Source organism: Setaria viridis, chromosome 7 (genome assembly GCF_005286985.2).
Source record: "Setaria viridis chromosome 7, Setaria_viridis_v4.0, whole genome shotgun sequence".
Classification (NCBI taxonomy): domain Eukaryota; kingdom Viridiplantae; phylum Streptophyta; class Magnoliopsida; order Poales; family Poaceae; genus Setaria; species Setaria viridis.
Window position 1 is genome coordinate 33,651,162 of NC_048269.2, and position 15,267 is coordinate 33,666,428.

The following is a 15,267-nucleotide window of genomic DNA, read 5'->3' on the forward strand; positions in this document are numbered from 1 at the left end:
CACGAGTAAAGAACAGTTATGCCTACCAGTGATTTTTGTTTTCTTTTCAAATTGCATTCCAAACGCATAATAAAAGATGCATCTGACCACAAGTCATCACTGAGGCAACAAGCTCTATGTAAAGGCTTCCAGTACCAGAACAGAAATCCTATTGAGCAGCGTAGCGTACAAATAAACAATTAGCATCAGCTCTGTCGATCTCATATTTCAATGCACCTGTTACAAGATCAGATGCTGATACATACGCAACGTATGTGATCCCAGAACGCTTATATTTCAGTTAGCCACTGGTAGCCAACTTTCTCAGCAACCGATTCCGCTCGAACATATGTTTTACAAGGAGCAATACTTCTGTCTGTTAAACACCCGCCTCGAGTATCACGCACATAGATGTCCAGTCCCTGCTCTTAAAAATACAAACAAATTCCATTCAGTGGATAGCCATCACGAATCAAGCAAAAACACCAGGCACAGTTTTCTGTTTGTTGGCAGTCATATCCCTCCACCATTGACAAACCAGTGACCACAAACATGACTGAACACCAGTCATGCCCGTCTACCATCTCCTTTATTGGTCCTGAAAAGAAGAGAGGACGATTATTACTAAACAAGATCATGTCATGGTACAGCCTAAGACTAACCCTGAAATCACGTGGATACAAAACGGTCAAGAAATTTACAGGAGGATCTTGCTATATGCATGCTAGACATAAGATCATTACAGTTATGCACATCTAACCCCAAGTTTATATGAGTTGGATGTTGGATCACATCTTGGTTTCCTCTTATAAAGTCTGCATCCTATTCACATCTCAATATGATGAGAATGACTCTGAACATCTCCTTGGTTGTCCAGGGGCATGTACTGAGCCATGATGGCACGGATCTCCGAGTCCATATACCTCTGTAGGCAAAGGCAATGCAAAAAACCAGTATTAGATGCCACCCTAGCTAACAAAAGAAAATAAACCTATAAACATCAACTCATGAAATCTGCTCATGTCTTACCCGGATCCTGTACTTGTACACTGCATATCCTGCAATTCCTGCTGCTACAAGGCCAAAGAAGATGACCCACAAGAAGCCCCAGCCTGTTTCTGTTGTTCCATTTTTGCCTGAGTACAGCAAATTCGGAATCAGTATCACTTAAGTGTCAAGTTCATGTCTAGATTCAGCATATGTTGCTATTTTGAGCTTAAAACTGTCAGTAGTCAAAGCAAAAATCTAAAATTATGATTCAAGTGCCTCAAATAGGTGAGCTAGCCAGCAACTTCTGCTAACTTATGATTTCTTAAGTCTCACTGGTAAACTAAGTCAACATAAAAATGCGAGCCAGTAATAAGCTGAAAGTGTACATGTATGAGGGCTACATACTTATGCATGTATCATGCTCCTTCATGTAAAGCAATCCTCCACTGCAGCCACACTCATAGCTTCCCCATGTGTTCTTGCATTTGCATTCTTTGCATTGGCATGCAGTCCTTTCCTTGCATTCATCAATATCTGTCACGAAATATTTCACATCAGCATCAACAGAAAGTGGGAACAGTTCAACAGCAAAAAGCCAATTATTAAGTGCATATTCACATATGTCCATTACAGCAGAAGCTGTGAAGGACATCCAAGCACTTCTAAAAGCTTAATGGACCTCAGGAAATGGCCCTTACCTTCACATTTGTGCTTACCATCACCCTTGAACCCATCCGGGCATTTACAGCCATCATCCTGCAGATTAGAGACACCACAACTAAAATTTCAGTTTTCAAGCATTTTTTTTATCAAAAACAGGACAGGATCCTACTGATAATATGGCAGTTTTAAGGGCAGCAAAATACCAAAAAGACACTTACAGTGCAGGCAGAGTATGTCCGACCATTCCTGGTCTCTTTCCAACACCCTCCATTGTTAATTTCACATCTCCCAGATCCGGAAGCTACAATAACAAAAGCACATGTTATTCACAAGGCTCTAGTGACAACTATAGATCTCAGCAACCTTACTACGTTATCCGATACTGTTAACATATAAGAAAAGAAAACGCCAAAAGATGAATCCTGATGCCTATTAGCGTACCTTCACAGTGAGTATAGCCATCACCAACGAATTTTACTCCTTTCACAACTGGACATTCACAAACTCTTCCACGGAAAGTATCCTGCATATTCACCGAACAATTATTATATGCATAAGCTAAACAGAACGAATATCTGATAAACCTAAGTTTCAAGAAAAACCTAACACCACATGAAGTACCTTGCATGCAGTGATGTTAGCAGCCTTATCTTGCCAACAGCCACCATTGTTCTCTAGGCACTCATTTGTTTGTATATCTAAGGTTAAAATAACATTTAATTATATAAGAGCATGCTACATGCAAGTTACACTTGGTGAAGTAAACATGGAAAAATTATGGGAATCAATGCACCAACCTTCACTCAAGCAAACAGCTGGCTCAGTGGTTTCCCGAAAACCAGCACAAAGTGCTTTAAGAACTGCCCCTTTGTCAAGCTTCCCTGAGAAACATAAGACTCAGAAAAGTTCATCTGGTAATCTCAACACACATTTTATAGTAATTCACAGGATTGAAGAGCACATACCTCTGTATTGTCTATTATTGATTACCAGAGTTGGTAAGATGGTAACATCACCACGAGAGCCCTTGCCGATCTGTACAAAGTGATGGATGATGATGTGTTCAGATCAATAATAGGATGAACAGAAAAGATCACGCACGCACATTGAAGTACTAACCTGTGCATCTTGTTCAGCTTTCAGAACAGGGTTTTCTTCATCAGCATCTGGATCACCAATACATTTATCTATTGCCTTATGATCAAGGCCTGTAAATTATAAACAAGTTAAGTATAAAAACTGCACCTTGCCACAGAACATAGATAAACATATGCAATACAACATACCAAGTGACTTGATAACCCCATCAGCACACTCCTTGGTGTACTTCTTTTCCTTCATTGGGCATCGGATCGCAAAATCAGTAACATAGTCCCACCATAACCAAGGCTTCTTGTGCTCCTTAGCAACCTTAAACACACAAACTTGACGCAAATTCTGGACCACCACATCTTTCCCATCATATCCTTTGCTAAAATCCTGTTCTGGGTCAGGCGCACAGTATCTCCCATGATTGATGCACTGGGACTTGCACTGCTTGCTCAGAATGAAGGCCTCTGGACAATACCATGTAATGTAGTGAGGAGTGAACTCTGTGTAGCCCTTCTTCTCAAGTACCTGTGCTGCTCCTTTGAAGCTCTTGACAAAATCAGTCTGGCTATCGCATTTTGGGCCACATTCATCATTGCTGTTGGTCCAAAATTCATACTCAACACGCTCATCAGGGTGGGGCAGGGCCTCTCTCCAATCCAAATTTACATTAACCATGTCACCGTTATCAATTGCCTTCTTGAGCCTATCCCCAAAGCTCTTGGTTATTAGCGCTGAAGGAATAGTTATGTTCTCTAAGTAATCTGCCCTCCCACTCTCCTCAGGGGTGTCCATTGTAATTAGAGGTTCATCCTTGTCATCAGCAACAAGGATTGCTGCTGCTCCTGCATTCTGTGCATTCCATGCCTTCTTTGTGAAGTAGCAATCTGAGCACAACAAAACCCATATTATGCAATCAATCAAGCATTTAAGTAAGCAGGTATGCAACATCTTAGAACAGACAAAAAGGAGTGTTAAATAAACATCAAATTGGTTGTAAAAAAAAAAATGAAAGTAACATCACAGGAAGTTCAAAAAAGACAGACAGTGACATAACTACTAAAAAATGAAGTAGTAATGGACTGCGAACTCTGAGATTTAAGTTCCCTTGCTATGCACATCAAGTCACAGATTTAGTCGTTCTATTGAACTGGGTCAACGAATATTAAATTTAATCACGTCATCACATGACAAGATCTAATCTTCTACTCACCAAACTAAGACCACACGACTAAAAAAGAATTGACCACTCGTGATCAATCTTTCAACTTCAATCAATCCAATCAAACTAGCTGAGTCTTGTAAAGCGTACCAGGTAACAATCTAAAAAAGTCACGCATGGACGACCTAACAGAGACCAACTACACTATCCAATCCAACGGACGGGGGCAGAAAAAGACCTTGCTCAGTAAAATCGCAACAGGGATGACCCAACAGACCAAGTGCTAGTACCAGTCACAAGGAGAAGAAGAAATCTTGTAATTTTGCTCACCTCCCCTGTCGACTAGCAGGAAAGTGGGGAACGCTCCCGGCTTGGCCTTGTAGGAGATGTCGAAATCGTCGAAGCTCTTGCAGGCCTCCTTGTTGGCCTTGGGGTAGGCGACGAAGCCGACCATGGTGCCGCCGTACTGGGGCACGCCGAAGTTGCCAATGGCGCACTCGTAGGTGCCCTTGAGGTCATCCGGCGCCGTCACCTTGAGGCTGTTCTTCTCCACCACGAACCTCCCGTGGCAGCAGCCCAGCAGGAGCGCTGCCCACACCAGCAACTGCAGCATCGCGCCGGCGGATCGGAACCCCATGCTTCCGATCCACTGCCGGACTTTGCAATTGGCGAAAACCTGCTGGGGATTGGACTGATGTCTGAGGTTCGATTGAATGAAGGTAAGATCAATCTTGCGGCTGTGCGGGCGAAAAAAAGCCCCGAAAACGGTGGCGGAGAGCGGAAAGATTGGATTTTGACGGCCGCAGGAGAGGGCGTTGGTGCGAGTTCTACACTACTCGGATGGAAGAGTTGGAGTGGGAGAGATTTTTCGTTTCCGGGGGTTTGGTTAGAGAGAGAGAGCGAGAGAGGTGGGGAAGGAGGCGAAAGGACACGGTGTAGAAGCCTCGTGGTGAACCAAAACCAGAAGAACACGTGATCAAACCCAAACCAGCAAGTTAACATGTGGTTATTTCACATTGCATCTTCAAAGAGAGAAAGAATCATTATCAAAAGGGAGGGAGAAAACGTAAACACTAAGCTTCAAAATATAAATTTGCAGCTTCGTTAAAAAACTCTAATCCTTATCTCGGTACCTTTTAATTGCGGTATACTCTTCATGTAAAGAGAAAGGTACCAAGAAATATTAATATACTTAACTTAGTTTGATTTTTTAGTTACTTTTCTCAGATCAGTATTTAGTAAAAAAAAAGAAGAAAAAAGTAAATGAAAGTACACACTGATACCTTATAATCGTCATAACAATGCTCAGTTTTTATTATTACTATGTTTTCTAGCACGTATACGAGCGTGCAGAAGGTATTTCTACAATAATTTTTTTTACTGAGTAAGTATACTTACGCGTTACGTCAATGTTTCTCAAATTGGGCATCAAACCCTGTGATGATACGTGTTTTGGGCCGTAGTAAATCCAACGAGGCCTGGCAGACATAATTCTGAGCCTTTTTCTTCAACTGAAATGGGCCAATCGACCTGTGCAATCCTTCAGGCCCAAATTTATTTATAGATAAGAAACATGTTGTTCCATCCCAAAGTTCATCTGTCCAGGTATAAACAGGAGCACACCACCGATGGACAATTTGATACTTTCACTATTTCTTTGTCCTGATTTGATTTCATGCCAAATTTCCTTTTTCTTGTTTCGTCAAAGGGAAAAAACTGTTCTTTTCATGCTTCCATTGCTGATTTCTTATGCTATATTTTCTTTATTTTTCGGAGGAAGAGTGACAGTGAAAACAAACATAAAACCGATAATCTGGGCACTTCAGATGGGAAAATTGTCAATCAAAGGTTGCAGATATCAGATAGAGCAAGAATATTCATAGTAACTTTTTTTGTCTCGATTTGGTTCATGCAAAAGTTATGAAACTTTAAGTGCCATGGCTTTGGAAATATCCATTTCACAATACTGGTCCATATGATGATTAATATCTATAGTATGTTAAAGGGTGAGCGTTGGAGAGGAAAGAACAATTCATCATGTAGAGTATTTAAGGAAGATTTGAGTGTTTGAAGTGCTGAATTGAACACCTAATTTTAGGTTGATTTATCGTACCTTTTGCATCGGTACTAAGTTTTGTTGGTGTGGACAATCGAGGGAGTATTTGCTAATGAACTAGAGTGGCGGAAATAGGGCCTAGACTGCCGTGCTGTCCAGCCCTGGGTCTTGGCCTAAAAATGCATGGAAACTCACTCACGTCGTCTGTGCGCAGACACATGAAGCCACACAAGAAATTTTAGGCCTATTTGAACTGTCTGAGCCTGCAACTGGTGGCTGGCCCACTTTGATTCGGACATGCAAATTGTAACCATTTTGTAATTTTGACATCAGGAGTGATGATTGATTTTGACATCAGATGGTGTTTGTCATGCATGCTTATTACGCGCGCGGTCAAAGTTCAGAGGCGACGCGGATCCTTCGCTAGATTTCCTTACTTGGCCCTATCCGTACGTCTTTCTTATTACATTAATTATACTAGTAGGATCATCAGTCATAAGCACTTGTTTTCCACACGCGATGCACACATATGAGTACTTCATTTTTCTGCGTCAGCCAATTCCTTTACCTACGAGCTAGCACTCCATGTACGGTTTCCATTTTTTTTATATAAGAAAAGAAAAGATAAAGAAACTACATCCTGTCTAGCTTGGAGATGAGCTAGTAGATCTTGGAGCTGTCGTCGCCCAGGAGGAAACGCTCCAGATCGTAGAGAAAGTCATCTCCAGCTGATGCTAATTCGGCTGCCGCCATGTCTCTGCTGCAGAAGCAGAATATTCATCGCAGGACTCGCCGGAGATGCATGAACTTGTTGTCGACGACGACGTTGCGGTACCGCACCAGGGCTGTTGCATACCGATAGGAAATGGCGATGGCTCTGCTTGTTGGCACGGCGGCGTTTGATCTTGATCGAAAGAAGGAAGGTCAGAATAAGCCTCGACAAGAGTAGGAGGCAGCACTGCAACTGCTGGTGGTTCTTGCTTGATATTCATGGCAGCTCCCTTGCTGCTGTTGTTGGCAGGTGTGGTATTATTTTTAGTGCAGTTGTTGCAAGTATGGTTGTTGTGGTAGGTGACTTGGAACATGGGATGGTCGCTGCTATCCTTCTGCTGGACGTGCTTCGTGGCCAGGCAACCTGTGTCGTCCTTGTAGGTGCACCTGAAGTAGCTCCTGGTGTAGCTGGTGCCGTTGATCTTCTTCTCTCCGTATTTCCTCCACTAGTAGCCGTCCTCAGGCACGTTGGTAAAGTCGACCCATGATGAGGTTTTCCCTTCCATTACCGATGATCTGCAGAATCGCATGCAAGGGTCAGTGAAGAGCTTACGTGATGTGCAAACCGAACAGAGATAGGTCATTGATTTCACTTATGTTAGTGTCGTGCCTAGGATCTCTAGATGCACATCTAGTCGGGATCATAAATAACATGAGGGTCATGGTGTTCCTGGTGGGTGCCGAGAGAGAGTGAGAGAGATAGGGGTACCTTCACCCCTAGGGGTGGGAGCAGCAGAGCTGCTGGCCATCACTGGTTCGCTTGGGAAAGTCTGCGCAAGGCAGCGACGCGCAGTGCCGAGTCCGGTCGCCGGTGAGGTGGCGGTGGTGCTTCCCGCCGCTACTGCGCAAACCTAGATCGGTAGGTGTGTCGGTGGGGCGGCTGGCTGCGGCGAACCTCGTGAGCCGAGCCGGGTCCCCCACCCTGTTTATATAGCGCAGCGCGACAGGGGCCCACCACCCAATGCTAGGGTGAGCGCCCCCGATCAGGGCGCGGATCAGGGTCCCTATGGGCCTTTGGGCCCATTGGGGAGGAGATCAATCTAACATTCTCCCCCTTGATCTCATCATTACTTTTAACTTTACACTTTTCGCTTTTATTCGTTTCATCGTAGATTAATATGTAGAGCATGCCTCATCGTCACAGCTTAATCGCCGATAGAATCAACCGCTACAACACACCTCTCTATTTTGAAACAATTCCATTTCTTTTGGGCCTTTTCCAATCCAGGAATCATAGGCTTTCCCTTAAACCCATGCCGGCTAAGTGTTCTCTGAACACATTGGGTGGTAAGCCTTTCGTGAGCGGATCCGCAAGCATATCTTTTGTTCTTATATGCTCGAGACTTATAGTGCGATCCTGGATTCTGTCTTTCACAACATAAAACTTTATCTCAATGGTTTTGGAAGCATTGCTTGATTTGTTGTTGTGAGCATAGAATACTGCTGGTTCATTGTCATAGTACATCTTTAGTGGTCTGTGAATACAGTCAACCACTCTCAATCCGGGTATAAATTTCTTTAGCCACATTGCCTGCCCCGTGGCCTCATGACATGCTATGAATTCTGCATGCATCGTTGATGACGCAGTTACTTTCTGTTTTGAGCTTCTCCATGAGATAGCTCCTCCTGCGAGAGTGAATACGTATCCGGACGTGGATTTTCTATCATCTTTGTCTCCCGCAAAGTCTGCATCTGAATACCCTTTTATCTCTAGGGAATCAGATCTCTTATATGTAAGCATGAGTTCTTTTATGCCTTGCGCGTCGCGCAATGCTTTCTTTACCATCTTCCAGTGTTCGATACCTGGATTACTTTGATATCTACCAAGAACCCCGGTGACAAAAGCTAAGTCAGGGCGAGTGCACACTTGAGCATACTATAAGCTTCCGACAGCTGAAGCATATGGAACCACTTTCATTTGATCGATCTCGTACTGGTTCCTGGGACATTGAAAATTCCCAAAACTATCGCCCTTGACTATGGGAGCAGGTGTGGCCTTACTCGCATGCATATTATACTTCTTTAGAACCTTTTCTAAATATGCCCTTTGCGATAATCCAAGGACCCCATTCAGTCTATCTCGGTGAATTTCTATGCCCAAAACATATGATGCTTCACCAAGATCCTTCGTATCGAAGTTTGAGGACAAAAACTTCTTTGTCTCTTGCATTAGATTGATATCACTGCTTGCAAGTAAGATATCATCCACATACAGAATTAGGAAAATGTATTTCCCATTTTTGAACTTTGCATAGACACAATTGTCCTCAATATTCTCTTGAAACCCAAATTTCTTGATTATATCATTAAACTTTAGATACCACTGTCTAGAGGCTTGCTTTAATCCGTAAATGGATTTCTTTAGACGACATCCCATATTCTTTTTGTCTTCCATGATAAAACCCTTTGGTTGTTTCATGTAGACATTTTCTTCTAAATCCCCATTTAGAAATGCCGTCTTTACATCCATCTGATGTAACTCTAAGTCAAAATGTGCAACTAGTGCCATTATGATTCTGAAGGAGTCTTTACATGAGACAGGAGAAAACATTTCATTGTAATCTATTCCTTCTCTTTGTGTAAAGTCTTTTGCCACAAGTCTCGCCTTATACCTTTCTATATTCCCTTTGGAGTCACGTTTAGTCTTGTAGACCCATTTACAGCCTACTGTTTTGGCTCCTTTAGGAATCTCTTCAAGTTCCCAAACATTGTTGGAACTCATCGATTCATCTCATCTTCCATGGCCTCTAGCCACTTCGATGAGTGAACACTTTTCATGGCTTCCTCATATGAAGTGGGATCACCTTCTATATGAACTTATTCTGTATTATAAACTTTATAGTAATCAGGGATAGCTGATTTTCTGACCCTTTGAGACCTTCTAGGCCCCTCACTTTCGGGCACATTCTGTGCCTCTACTTGTGGCACATTATTCAGAGGTGGCTGCTACAACTCTTCCTCATGTGTAATGATGGGTTCAGTTGGCTCCTGAAGGACAGGTTCCAAAACTTCACTCATCGTTTCCACGGGTGGAATCACAGCAGGTGCCTGCACCACAATATCAGGGACTGTAGCGGGTGCTTGCACCACGACCTCAGGAACTATTAGTGCGGGAATAATAGGTAGTGAGAAGAATGGTTCCTGAATCATCGGATTAGGTGCACACACCCGCTTCTCCTCAAGATCAATCTCTCGAGCTACCATGCTCCCCTCACCATCTCATCCTCTAAGAAAATCGCTTGTCTCGTTTCTACAAACTTTGTATATCTGTCTGGACAGTAGAAACGAAAACCTTTTGATTTTTCCGGATAGCCAATGAAGTGGCAACTTACTGTTTTAGGATCTAGCTTCCCGATGTTTGGGTTAAATACTTTGGCCTCAGCTGGGCTCCCCCACACACGCAGGTGGTTTAGTGAGGGTACTCTTCCTATCCATAGTTCATACGGTGTCTTGGGCACCGACTTACTTGGCACTCTATTTAGAATGTGAATGGCAGTCTTCAACGCCTCCATCCACAGTCCCAATGATAAGGTGGAATAACTCATCATGCTGCGCACCATATCCATCAGTGTACGGTTACGCCTTTCAGCTACTCCATTTTGCTGAGGCTCGCCCGGCATCGAATACTGGGCTACTATGCTATTTTCCTGCAAAAACCTTGCAAAAGGTCCAGGAACTTGGCCAAATGGGGTATGTCGACCATAGTACCTCCCCCCACGGTCGGATCTTACTATTTTGATTCTTTTGTTATGCTGATTTTCAATTTCAGCTTTAAATATCTTAAATTTATCCAGCGCTTCTGATCTTTCTTTAATTGGATAAATATAACCATAACAGGAGTAATCATCTGTGAATGTTATGAACAAGTCATAGCCATCCACGCTTTTCACAGGAAATGGTCCACAAATATCAGTGTGGATTATCTCTAAAACTCCTGTGCTACGTTTAGCGCCTTTTTTAATTTGCTTTACAAACTTTCCTTTAATGCAATCAACGCATTGTTCTAAGTCTGAGAACTCTAATTGAGGAAGAATTTCATTCTTAACTAGTCTTTCTATTCTCCCCCTCGAAATATGGCCTAAACGACAGTGCCATAATTTCGACGATATTTCATGAGTTCTCTTTCTTTTCTTCGTTTCTTTCTCTGACGAGGATACATTCATGTTCACATCACACACAGAATTTACTTTTTCACGCAGTGATAATAAATACAACTCATTGTGAAGGATGGCAACACCAACACATGCATTATCGAACCAAATGGCACACTTTCCATTTCCAAAATGACATTCATATCCATCATGGTCCATACGTGAAATGCTAATCAAGTTTCTGTGTAACGAAGGAACATAAAGCACATCTCTAAGTACAAGCATGAAACCATCAACTAGCTCTAGAGAGACATCGCCAACAGCTTCAACCTCTGCTTGGACTCCATTTGTGACTTCAACGCATCTTTCGCTTCTTTGCGTAGTCCTCGTCGAACGGAATCCCTGTAAAGAATTTGCAACATGAACAGTTGCACCTGAGTCAATCCACCAAGTAGATTTCGAATACTGTGTATACAAGGATTCATTTACAAAGGAAATAGTATTCTCACCTCCTTTTGCCATTATTGACTTTAACCAGTCGGGACAGTCTTTCTTGTAGTGCCCCTTTTTCTTGCAGTGTAGACATTGATCTTTGTCTACTGTGAGAGGCTTTTGGTGATTCTGCTGCATAGGAGCCTTTCCTCGTGCCTTGAAAGAGGAGTTAGCAATCTTTTTCCTGTTGTCCTTACATAGTGCAATGAACCACCATATGAGGATCTAAGTCTGTCCTCTTCCTGCACGCACATGGCTATCATTTTTTCCATATCCCACTGTTCTGGCTGCATGTTATAATTGACAACAAAAGTGTCAAACTCTTTTGGCAGAGAAGCGAAAACCAAATGAATAATGTGCCCAGACTTGAGCTCAAGATCCATTGGCTTCAACTGTGCTGCCAAGTTATACATCCTCATGATGTGATCTCTTATGCCAGTCCCTCCTCCATTGTACCTCTCTGTGGCCAGCTGCTTGAACAGCTGGGTAGCGTATATCTTTGAGGAACCAGTGAACTGATTCCTTATCTTCTCGAGGTACTCTGTGACGGAGTCACACTCTGTGATCGAGCCCAAAATAGCAGGCTCAATCGTATTCTTTACCAAAGCCATACATTTCTTGTTGGCAGTGGTCCACTATTTGTTTTCAAGGGTGTATGCCAACTCCAGTGGAGCATAGTCCCTTTCCTTTTGCTGCCATGCAGCATCATCATCACCTTCAGCCCTCACTGGCTTCTGTGGAGCTTGTGGCCACGGTGTAGTCAGCACCCAGTCAACTTCTCCACAAACGAAGGAGAACTCAATCTTCTTCCTCCATTCTGTATAGTTGTTGCCTTTCAGAATGGGTATCTCTTTGAGACAAGCCATTAAGTTGAATGATCTTGAAATTTGCAATCCAAAGTGAGATCATAATAACAATTGCATGATTTATTTCCAACGTTGGTCAAAAAATAAAACATACAACTGTTTATGCAATTTAAAACTATATCACCGTTGGGCAGAAATAGAAATAAAAGCATCAAAAAAAACTTTTTAAATCATGATACAGTTATTAACAACGTTGGTCAGAAAATAACAGCACCATAATCTAATTAACTTTATCATGCTCTCACAAATTTAATTGTCTCGTTGGTTCAAAATAAATTTAAATAGAGCAATGAATATGACTTTTGCAGCGGAAACTGTGAAATAAATCTATTTTCAGAAGCAAAACCACTGTACAAACTTTATTAATCTCTAATACAAATTATCCCGTTGGTTCAAATTAGATTAGAGACTAAAACTATACAAAAAACATCAATTAAAAGCTTCTGGAAATAGAAAGAACTAATTATTAGGCGTTACTGTGCAAAACTTCCTTTTCGGCCCAGCAGCGAAAACAGCCCACAGCCCGTTCCCGCGCTCGGCCCGCTTGCGCGACGCCGTCGGCCCGCTAAGGCGCTGGCCCTCCCACGCGGCTGCGTTCACAGGCCGCAGCGTGGGCCTGGGCCGCGAATGCGGCCTGCTGCCGCCTCCCGCCTGGGCCGTTTCCGGCCCGATCGATCTCGACCGCCCGTCCAAATCCGACGGTCCAGCGGCATTTTTGGCGAATCAAAACCGCCCGATGGTCGGCTCCCCCGGAAACCCTAGCGCATTCTTCTCCTCTTTCCCCCGCGAGCTCCCGCCGTGGCGGCGGGGGGGGGGGGGGGGGCTGTCTCTCCCGCGCCCGGCGATGGCCGGCGGTGGCGGTGGAGGGATGACCCTGCCGGCGCACGGCCACGGCAGCCCCCTCCCCTTTCTCTTTCTTGCCTCCCCCCATTCTCCCTCTGAGCCTCCCGAAAAATCGAGATCCAGAGGGCCATGGTGACCACGGAGGAGGGCCGGCGCCACCGCGGGTCCCCTCGCCGGCGCGCGCGTCCACCGCGAGGTTGGGCGCGCTGCCGTCGAGCGGTCCTTTGGTGGTGCTGTTTCACCCCCCCCCCCCCCCGAGCCCCGAGCGGATGCGCCGGCGGTTCGGGTGGACCTTTTCCCCGGCGAGCCCGAGGCTCGGCCGGCCTTTGCCGCTCGCCGTCGGTGGACGTGCGACGGTGAAGTCGGCGACAGGTAAGCCGCCGCTTTCATTCTTTAGATCTAGGGTTAGGGTTAGGGTTATACTTTTTCTGTTTCTTTTCGATCTACTTCTTTTTCCCGATCTAGAAGAGCTTCTAGTGAGGTGTTTGATACCATTGTTAGTGTCGTGCCTAGGATCTCTAGATGCACATCTAGTCAGGATCATAAATAACATGAGGGTCATGGTGTTCCTGGTGGGTGCCGAGAGAGAGTGAGAGAGATAGGGGTACCTTCACCCCTAGGGGTGGGAGCAGCAGAGCTGCTGGCCATCACTGGTTCGCTTGGGGAAGTCTGCGCAAGGCAGCGACGCGCAGTGCCGAGTCCGGTCGCCGGTGAGGTGGCGGTGGTGCTTCCCGCCGCTACTGCGCAAACCTAGATCGGTAGGTGTGTCGGTGGGGCGGCTGGCTGCGGCGAACCTCGTGAGCCGAGCCGGATCCCCCACCCTGTTTATATAGCGCAGCGCGACAGGGGCCCACCACCCAATGCTAGGGTGAGCACCCCCGATCAGGGCGCGGATCAGGGTCCCTATGGGCCTTTGGGCCCATTGGGGAGGAGATCAATCTAACAACTTACAAATAAAGCTAGCTAATTATTGAGCAAGAATTAACATGTGCACTCGATCGAGAGGCTACTCACCTTCGTTTCTTGGCTCTTCTCGCCGTGATGGTCGCTATTGCTTGTTGAGGGCTCGCAGCGCGTCGCTGAGGAGGCTGGCTCTGCGCCAGCTGGGTTGTCGCCGACGGTGGCATTCGATCACCAGACCGCGTGTGGAATTCGATCGACAGGTGATCGAGATGCACATCAAGCAGCTGGTAGGTCCAGGAGCAGGTTAGCTTGATCACTATACTATAATTAAGCTGCTAGCTGATCCGAGGTGTGGGATCAGCAGGGCACTAATAATCCAAGAAGAAGATGCTTGGAATATGAAGCTCGGAGCCTTTTCTTTGTTTCCAATGTGTTTAATTATTGCTACACACGCACACACACTGACGCAAGTTCAGTCCTAAACTAAGGTTTCCGGATCGACAGAGTTGACGACGCGTATACGCAGCTTGCCATTAACAAACTTGCATTGCATTGCAGCAACCGTCGATGTGCACTGACATGCATTAATATCATTGTACAAGATTAGTATAATTAAACACGTGTTGTACGTTGTACAACCTTAATTAATATAAGAATACATCGTGTCTGACCAGACGACCATCTACAGGAACGAGTGGGTAGTGGAAGACAAGTTTTCGGTGGACTCCAAGATTCCGTGTAACAACACGGATAGGAAACCTTTTGCAGCATGTACACGCATCCACCTAGGTGATGGAGCAAAGATTTCTTTTTGTTGCAGCATGTACACGCATCCACGTAGGTGATGGAGCAAAGACTTCTTTTTGGATAGTGCCAGCTGGGTACAAGGCCAAAGGTCAAAGGACTTGGCGTCGGGTATTTTCTTGATATCAAAAAGAAAGAACAGGAGTCTACGGGATGCGCTTCACAACCGAACTTGGATCTGGGATATACACCACAGCAGGTTCTCTGTACAGCACTTTCGAGAATTCGTCCTTTTGTGGTAGGTTGTTCAACAGGTGGCACTGCGCCCGGGTGTCCAAGATGAAATCACTAGGAAGTTTAATGCAGATGGTAATTACTCTGCCAAATCCGCTTATGATGCACAGTTCATTGGTTCGGCATCTACCAACTTTGACGGCTTGATTTGGAAAATATGGGCTCCTAGGAGCTGCAAAACCTTCTCCTGGCTCGCAGTTCATAATCGCCTATGGACTGCTAACAGGAAGAAAAGGGGCTGGCCAAATCAAGCTACCCGCCCACTATGTCGAAGCTCACAAGAATCGGCGTTGCACCTGTTCGCCGAGTGCCGGGTCACAACAA

General features: G+C 44.8%; 1 protein-coding gene across 4 annotated transcripts; it reads right to left on the reverse strand.

The window, feature by feature from the left end:
- Window positions 1-100: 100 nt before the first annotated feature.
- Window positions 101-4,826, reverse strand: LOC117863276 (vacuolar-sorting receptor 1). 4 transcript variants are annotated; one of them, XR_004642188.2, is made up of 13 exons: window positions 4,214-4,826; window positions 2,919-3,608; window positions 2,752-2,840; window positions 2,598-2,667; window positions 2,430-2,513; window positions 2,254-2,330; window positions 2,074-2,155; window positions 1,851-1,933; window positions 1,668-1,725; window positions 1,375-1,503; window positions 1,009-1,115; window positions 740-904; window positions 101-577 (listed from the first exon to the last, which is right to left on the reverse strand). XR_004642188.2 is itself a non-coding variant. In XM_034746912.2 (12 exons), exons 1-12 carry the CDS (start codon window positions 4,518-4,520, stop codon window positions 806-808), a joined length of 1,875 nt encoding a protein of 624 aa, XP_034602803.1. In that variant the 5' UTR covers window positions 4,521-4,826; the 3' UTR covers window positions 579-805. The 4 variants fall into 4 exon arrangements, 1 of the variants encoding a protein (XP_034602803.1); XR_004642190.2 differs by having other exon boundaries at window positions 723-904; XR_004642189.2 differs by having other exon boundaries at window positions 681-904.
- Window positions 4,827-15,267: the final 10,441 nt, after the last annotated feature.